Source organism: Jaculus jaculus, chromosome 12, assembly GCF_020740685.1.
Source record: "Jaculus jaculus isolate mJacJac1 chromosome 12, mJacJac1.mat.Y.cur, whole genome shotgun sequence".
NCBI lineage: Eukaryota > Metazoa > Chordata > Mammalia > Rodentia > Dipodidae > Jaculus > Jaculus jaculus.
In genome coordinates, this window is record NC_059113.1 from 29,747,616 (window position 1) to 29,756,320 (window position 8,705).

Genomic DNA, 8,705 nt, shown 5'->3' on the forward strand with positions numbered 1-8,705 from the left:
AAAGCTTATTCTTGGCAGCTGCACCATGTCAAAGGTCACTCTCATGCTGGACCCGTGGCTGCCATACAGAGTGTTCAGTGTTCCTGAAAGCATGCCTTTCACAGCAGCCTTAAAGTCTACAGCAGAAGAGTCTAAAGATCCTGCAGCAGCAAGTGCAGTGATTACCAATGATAGGAATAAGTCCTGTTCAGGCTGCTGGAAATGCTTTTCTCAACCACGGTTCAGGACTATGAACTACCCTATAGAGATTGCGTTGGAAGTCACTAATACCTGCAACTTGGAGTGCAGTCACCAACTAGAATAAAGAGTGATCAGATGGGTCCCTAGAAGTTTGTGTGTTGAAAGATCACAAAGGACTATGGGAACTCATGAATTTGTCTTTATTTCAAAAACTGTGGGTTGGGGCTGGAGAGCTAGCTTAGCAGTTAAGGCGTTTGCATGCAAAGCCCAAAAGGATCCTAGTTCGATTCTGTAGGGCTCACAAAAGCCAGATACACAAGGGGCACATGCATCTGGAGTTCATTTGCAGTGGCTGGAGGCCCTGGTGTGCGCTCTCTCTCTCAAATAAATAAATAAAATAAAAATTTTAAAAACTGTGGGCTAGTTGGGGCTAGGGAAGAAAGCTCAGCAATTTAAAGGTACTTGCTTGCAAAGTCTGCCAGCCTGGGTTCAATTCCCCAGTATCTATGTAAAGCCAGATGCACAAAGTGGTGCTTGCACCTGGAACTTGTTTACAGAGGCGACAGACCCTGGTGTACCCATGCTGTGTCCGTCTGTGTCTCTCTTAAATAAGTAATCTGTGGCTTGGTGTTATAGCTTAGGGGTAGAGAACTTGTGTAGTATGTACAGCATCCTGGGTTCAAGTCCCAGCACTGACCCCTCCCCCAAAAAAGTTAGGAAACAGATAATGGGAGTGTGGAGTGAAATTTATTTGTCTTGTAAGTCAGAAAAAAAAAAAGTCTTTTGCTTTTTAGTTAAACAGAAATCTATTTACACTCATATTTTCAACAGTATTTTTTCTGAATAGATTTGAACATCTGAAAAGTTTTTCTTAATTTATTTATTTGAGAGAGAGAAAGAGGCAGATACAGAGAGAGTGAGTATAGGCATGCCAGGGCTTCCTGCCACTGCCAACAAACTCCAGATGCATGTGCTACTTAGTGCATTGGTCTTTATATGGGTACTGAGGAATCGAACTTGGGTCCTTAGGCTTTGCAGGCAAGCACCTTAATGGCTGAACCATCTCTCCAGCCCCTGAAAAATATTTAACCGGTCAAATGAAATTACTGTTCGGTGACGTGGTGCTTTAAGATAGGCAGGATCAAAGAAACTGTTACTTTGTTTTTAAAAGTAGATGGCTCAGCGGGTAAAAGCATGCGCACCTGAGTCTGGATCCCCAGAACCCTCATCAAACCCAGAAAGCAGGGAGTGTCTGTACTTGTAGCACTCCTATGGGATGGGAGTTGGTGAACTGGAAGCCCACGGGCCAGCCGGCCTGCTGGTGACCAACAAAGAGATCCTGCCTCCAAAAGATGGGAGGTGAGGGCCAGCGCCTGAAGTTGTCCTCTGACCTCCCCGTGCAGGCTGTGGCAGCCATATGTGTGTGCGCGCACGCACACGGGGTCAACAGCTTTTTAGCATATTTTAAAACAGTAGTGCTTGCTCCTCTAAGCTGCTCCTGTAGTGATTCTGTCGTTGTCTCTAGTGAGGAGCTACTGGCTGAAGCACATACTCTCTACACCCAGCTTGAAAGTGCCCTGCAAGAGACCGTGAAGGGGCAGCACCAGAGTTTCATGGTAACTATCTGTGGGGGGGGTCCCATCTACCCCATATCCCTTTTTTCTACAGCAAAAAAAGGAAAAGAAAGGTGAAAGCTGGTCCATTGTTAGCCTTGGTCTCAGTAGATATTTCTGATGTGCTAGTCCATCTTCAAGTTGTTCCTAATTATCACATGTTTACAATATTATATGTATCACCTTAATCTCCACTAGACTTCATCTTGAGGAGACAGTAAGCAGTATTCCCAGAAGCCCATCCTCATCTGCTCCTTGGACGCCATTGCTGAGCATCATGGTGTGCTGAGCACTGTTCTAGACTCTGGTGAACTAACAAGAACCTGTCCTGGTTCTGTATCTCAAGGACTCATAGCTTAGCCATAGGCACTGCTAGGCACAGGGAAAGTGACCTGAAGAAAAACCAGCCAAGATAAAGGTTTATGATGGCAAAGATACAATCACTGGGAACATGTTAATCACTCCTGTAGATGTCTGAGTAGATTTTCGTCAGCTAATACAATCATCTGCTTACCTCTCACACTTCTTAGCATGGGGAAGAATCACAAGAGACCCCACTACCAGCCTGTCACTTACTGCTCTTTGCCTCCAGGTTCTATCGATTTCCATCATTTCAGAGCTTGCTGGCCCTTTGGCCAGGAGAAAGAAAGCTTTACCCAGCCCGGTGCAGTTGGGAATGGATAGCTAGATTAGCTCAGGACCACCTACTTACAGTAAATGCATGAGAGCTGTGTGTTACAGGTAGTGCTGAAAGTGGCCTCCCAGTTTCCATAGGCACAGAATTCTAAAGACTGTGAGCTAGTCCAAAGGCTATCTCCTGCACAGTTTTGATTGTATAATTCTCTTGATTCCAGGGTGACCCGAAATAGGACTACTGTTGATAAAGGGTTAACACTTAATTCCAAAGTGTGCCTAGTTATGTCCTGAAGAGGAAACATAGCTTAGGTCCACAGTGGCTGCTGTGCATTTAATGTAATTGTTGACTTTCAGACTTTGGACTGGAGCTGGTTACAGATGGAAGATGAAGAACAGGGTGGCCTGGAACAGGCCTTGTGACTGAAGCCTCACCTGGCCCTTCCTTGGCTCTCCCCTGGTGGCTCTTGCCATGATGATGTCCCAGTAGTCTCCAGCATCTAGAAAGAGACCTCACTCCCCCAGCAGCTGGGATGTTCACCCTGGATCAGAACTGTGCCATCGCCAGGCTGTTGCTGGCTCTGTCTGCACACGGGAAGCCCTCCATCACAAAGGCCAAGTGAACCCAGATAAGAGAATGTGGGGAAATGCCTTCACAGCTGCTTCCTTTGCTGTGAGAACAGTGCCGAGTACAGCTTGCCATACAGACACTGGACAAATGTCTGCCGTTGAATGTTTCAGCATAGCTGCCCTCCTGTCCTGTCTGGACTCCAGGAGGTCCTGATCTGCCTGTCTTCCCTCTCCTTACAGCTAGGACTTCATGTGGATCTAGCCTCTCTCAGACTTTTAGTGGTAGGTTTGGCAGCCCCGTCCACTTTGCTTGTTTCCTTTTCATCGCTGCTAAATCTGATTTTATCCACTGTGCTAGTGATTGTTTGGCACACGACTTTGAGTGAGTTATATTCATGCCCAGCTCCTGCTGTCTGCTGTCTGGAAGCCACAGTGACTCACAGAGCCAGATGGGAAGAGCAGCAACCTTCTTTTGAGTCCCAAGGATTTCCTGAGAGTCAGTTGTCATAGGGAAGATGGCATGGTGTGGTGGGTGCCAGCTGCTAGGCTGCTGAACACCATGCTGCACCTCGACGCCCGTCACATCCACCTGTGTGTGCTGATGGGGTGGGGTTGCCACCACTCACATCAGCTTAGCTATATTATTGAATTGGTTTATTTTAAACATTGTCTCTATATTTTGTAACATGATTCAAATGTGTATTCTAGGCTCTACAGTTTTATTTGTACCATACTCATGGTTAGAACTTGTGCAGTCAAAATCCAACATAATGGAAAATTACCTGTATAATAAGTAGTGCAGTATGATTGTTGCTCCAACATCACATAAACTTGGGTGCGTGCATGCATGTACACATGCGCAAAAAGCAAAGCAAGCTCTGGTTCTTATAAGCAGGTGCATTTGGAGAAGAAAATTAGAGCATAGGAATTTCACCAAGTGGCTGCAGTGGATATAGGAAACAGTCCCCGGTCAAGAATGGGAAATGCTTTAGGCTGTAATTCATTCATCTTATAGATTCACACAGTGCACTGGAAAGTATCTGAAAAAAATCTTACAATAAAGATGCTAGCTTAACACTATATAAATCCACTGCTAACCAACATAATTTGATCATAGAACTCTACCTCCCCTCCCTCATACTCGTTTAATGTTGATCAACATCTAGAATACCTAGAGTTTGAGAACATGATTTTATAAACCTGGAAAGGAGACAAAATAGGAAATAAGATTAAAATTACATGGCTAGAACAACGTAAGTTTGTCCTCTCTTTTTTTTTTTTCAAGGCAGAGTCTCACTCTAGCCCAGGCTGACCTGGAACTCACTCTGTAGCCTCAGACTGGCCTTGAACTCATAGCCATGCTCCTACCTCTGCCTCCCAAGTGCTGGAACTAAAGTATGTACCACAACACCTGGTTATAAATTTATCCTCACAGTTCTGAAGGCCAGGAATTGAAAGCTAGACATTATCAGGTTTATTATACCTTCACTGAAGGCTCAGAGGAAGATTCTGTCCCTTGCCTCCTCCTGTCTCTGGTAGCTCTAGCTAACCCTTGTGGCTGCATTCTACCCCAGCATGGGTGTATTCGTTGTTTTTCTCTTGGCTAAGACAAAATACCTTATTTGGGCTGGTTTGAGAGGGCACAGTGCATCATGGCAGGGAGGAAAGAACAGAAGCAACTCCTGGCTAGGAAGGGAGGCGCTGGTATGCTGCATGCAGTCAGGAAGCAAACAGGTCAAGCCGAAGCACAGCTGTCCTCCAGCACCCAGGTCCCATCCCATGGCCCTGTGTCCCCAAAGTTCCACAATCTCCCAAAGTAGTGCCATTAGGCAGCAGGGCTGCTGTGGCAGATGGTTCACATTCAGACCAAAACAGCCCTGCAGCCTCCTCTGTCAGTGGTCCTCGTGTGTCATTATGAGTGCGCTCATTATTGGATTGAGAGCTGGTCTAGAAAATCTAGCATAAGGCCAGGAGTGCTGGCGCACACCTTTAATCCCACCCAGGAGGCAGAGGTAGGAGGATCGTGAATTCGAGGCCACTCTGAGACTACAGAGTGAATTCCAGGTCAGCTTGGGTTAGAGTGAAACCCTACCTCAAAAAAAAAAAAAAAAAAAAAACAAACTAGAAAATCTAGGATAAGTATCTCTTGAGACTTCAGTGCAATCACACATTTTGCCAAAGGAGTAGCATAAGACTTAGGGTATGGGCACATCTTGGGGGCCACCGTTCAACCCACTTCCAGTGTACCTTCTTGTCCCTCAACAGTCCTTACTAGTCGAACATGCAGAGTACATCCACTTCGTCATTCAAGAGCTCAGCCCAGTGCAGCCTCAATTCCAAAACCAAACACTTAACCAAGTAAGTATAGGCCCAGAAGTCATAAATCTCGTCATCTCAATTGTGTGTAAATGCAAGTTCTCCCACCAAGGACAGGCGCTAAGTCACAGAACTTTGAGGAGTTTTGAGTCTTGCTGGTAGTCACTTCCAGCTACAAAAAGAAACTCCTCTGACCAAAGGTGAGAGCAACATGAACCTTTTTGTATAAACATCTAGAGGTCAATTTGATGGGCACATTATGTCCATTTAACAAAAGAGCAGCTTCCCTCCTAGGGCCTGTGACCCTTCTAGCCATACAGGCTTCTGACTGGGTTTTCAGCACCAGGCATGAATTCCCTCCTGTGGAAGAGGCCTCAAATCCAATCAGCAGTTGGTTACCCCATAACAATAGTGCCACTACTACACTAGTGGGCACACCTTGCCTGAGCATTTGGCTGTGTAACTCATGGGGCCCACTGCTGGATAAGACTATTGAAGACTATCTCCCAGAAGCCTGCACAGCACTTTTCAGCACAATGACAGTCAATCAGTTCCAGCTTGATTTCTTAGTGTCTTGAAACCAAAATGTATGGTGTCTTCAGCAGTAGACTCTTACCATCTAGTTCTGGCAGGCACTCAAGAGCATTGTCAGTAATCTGTTCTGTTCATAGGGCTTAGCGGGTCACCCTCACCAACCACTCATGGGGAATTATACTACCCCTGGCACTAGGATTTTCCTTTAACAACCTATGGCTTCTGGGAGCAGCAATTCTATTCACCCTGCACAAGCCTTTTTGGTTTTTCAAGGTAGGGTCTCACTCTAGCCCAGGCTGACCTGGAATTCACTATGGAGTCTCAGGGTGGCCTCAAACCTATGGCAGTCCTCCTACCTCTGCCTCCTGAGTGCTGGGTATTGTTACATTTTTTAATTAGCTAATAGAGAAGTAAGTTTTCAGTTTCGGTTAACCCTCCCTTCAAACTCTCTTTTCTCCTCAATCTCCCATCTCTATCCCCACTTAAACCTTTCCATCCACAATACTATTGCCACACTACTTCCCTCCCTCCGCCCCCCTGCCAAGGTAGGTAGGATTTCTCTCTAGGCTGATGTGGAATTCACCATATAATCTCAGGGTGGCCTTGAACTCATGGTGACCCTCCTAACTGTGCATGCAGAGTTCTGGGATTCAAGGTGTACATCACCACATCTGGCCTCACCACTCCACTCTCTCATATCACACCTGTTCTGCTATCCTCTGCCCTTAAGTTTCTTTCCCTCTCTCTCATGGGCCCCTTTCTAGCTTCCTGGGAGCTACTGAATCTTAAACCAACTCATGTACAAATCAAAATTTGAAAGCAAGGATCCAAATACAAGCGAGTTTGAGTCTGTGTTACTTCACTTAATATAACATTTTAAGGATTCATCTATTTTCTTGCAGATTTCATAGTTTTCTTTTTCTTCACAGCTGAACAAAGCTCCTTTGTGTGTATGTACCACATCTTAATTACCCATTCATCATTGATGGGCTTCTAGGCTGATTGCATTTGGTAGCTATTGTGAGTAGAGCAGCAATAAACATGGATGAGGAATGGAGGCATGGCTTAGCAGTTAAGGCACGTGCCTGTGAAGCCTAAGGACTGAGGTTCAATTCCCCAGTACTCACGTAAGCCAGATGCACAAAGTGGCACATGCATCTGGAGTTCATTTGCAGTGGCTAATGAACTGATGTGCCCATTCATTCATTCTCTCTCTCTCTCTCTCTCTCTCTCTCTCATAAATCAAAAACATACATGAGCATGTATCTGTAACAGAGTGTAGAGTCCTTAGGGAATATGCCCAGGAGTGGTCTAGCCAGGCGATATGATAGGTCCATTGGCTTAATGGTTGCACTAGTTTTTTCTCCCATCAACAGTGAGTTAGGGTTCCTCTCGGCCCACATCCTTGCCAGCATTTGCTGTCATTTGATTTGTAGATGCTACTAGCCATCCTGATCAGAGTGAGATACAGTCTCAAAGTAGTTTTAATTTGCATTTTCCTGACGGTTAAGGATGTTAAACACTTTTAAAATACTTATTGGCCATTTGTGTTTCTTCTTAGATAAAAGTGCCACTTCTGTATTCCTTCTTTTGACTGCCTTGTTTGATTTCTCATTGTTCAGTCAGTTCTTCGTATGATGGAGATACAAACCCTCCAACAGATTTTCTCCCATCATGTAGACTGCTTCTCTGCTCAGTTAATTTCCTTTCCAGTGCAAATGCTTTTTACTTTCATGAGTTCCCAGTTGTTTATTATTAGCCTTATTTCCTGAGTCGACTGGGGTTCTATTCAGAAAGTCCATGCCTACGCCTACATAGTGATTCCCCTGTTTTCTTCTAGTGGGTTTAGGGTTTCAGGTGTGACATTAATGTTTTGATCCATTTGATCCGTCATGAGGGAGATTTGTCTGTAATTTTCTTTTTTGTTGTGTCTTTAGTTTAGGTATCAAGGTTTTCATAAAAGGAGTTTAGTAGTGCTCCTAACTTTCTATTTTATGGAATCATTTGAGAAGCCTTGGTATTAGTTCTTCTTTGAGAGTCTGGTAAGATTTATGAGTGAGTCCATCTGGCTCTGGACTTACTGTAGTTGGGAGGCTTTTTATTAACATTTTTGACATATGTACATAAGTATTTTGATTTCAATCACCTCTCACACTCTTTCTTGTTCACCTTTCCCCACACCCTTTCCACTGAACCTTTTCCTCCCTCCAACCAGTCCCTTTTCTATTTTTATGTAGAAATCCTTGTTAATAGAATGGATCAAGGTGAGGACAGAATGGATCAAGGTGAGGACAGAATGTCTGAGCTTGAAGACAAGGTGGGAAAATTGGAACTTCCTAAAATCAATCAATATAAAGGCATGAAGGGGGCTTTTAGAACATATGGGGCATAACAAAGAGGTCAAATATCATAATTCAGAGACTAGAAGAATTTTGGTCTAAAGACATAATAAGCATTTCAGCAAAATTATAGAAGAGTATTTCCACAAATTAGGGAAAGAGATGAAAATATAGATACAGGAGGCATTTAGAATACCAAGCAGAAGATCAGAAAAGATCTTCCCCTCATCATTTATAATCAAGCAACTAAATATACAGATAAAAGAAGGACCTAATAGCTGGTTTTAAGTGGAAATTTTAAATGCCAGAAGGGCTTAAAGGGATGTATTTCAAGTTCTGAAAAACCACAGTTGCCAACCCAGACTACTATAACCAACAAAAAGACATCTGGTATGATTGAAGGGGAAAGAAAAACTTGGTCTATGATAAAGGCAGGCTAAATGAATGGGGTTTCTTTTGTTGGGGGGGCTGTTTTTCAAGGCAGGGTGTCACTGTAGCCCTGAACTTATGGCAGACCTCC

The 8,705-nt window shown here is 44.3% G+C and overlaps 1 protein-coding gene across 5 annotated transcripts in view; it reads left to right on the top strand.

The window, feature by feature from the left end:
* The window catches only part of Ikbkb (inhibitor of nuclear factor kappa B kinase subunit beta), a 54,648-nt gene extending 50,400 nt beyond the window's left edge, over window positions 1-4,248 (top strand). For all 5 annotated transcript variants that reach the window (XM_004669018.2, XM_045131160.1, XM_045131161.1 and 2 more), the window contains 2 exons: window positions 1,706-1,796; window positions 2,784-4,248. In XM_004669018.2, coding sequence (XP_004669075.1) covers window positions 1,706-1,796; window positions 2,784-2,849 — 157 coding nt within the window. In that variant the 3' untranslated portion in view covers window positions 2,850-4,248. The remainder of the gene's footprint in view (window positions 1-1,705; window positions 1,797-2,783) is intronic.
* The last annotated feature ends 4,457 nt before the right edge of the window (window positions 4,249-8,705 follow it).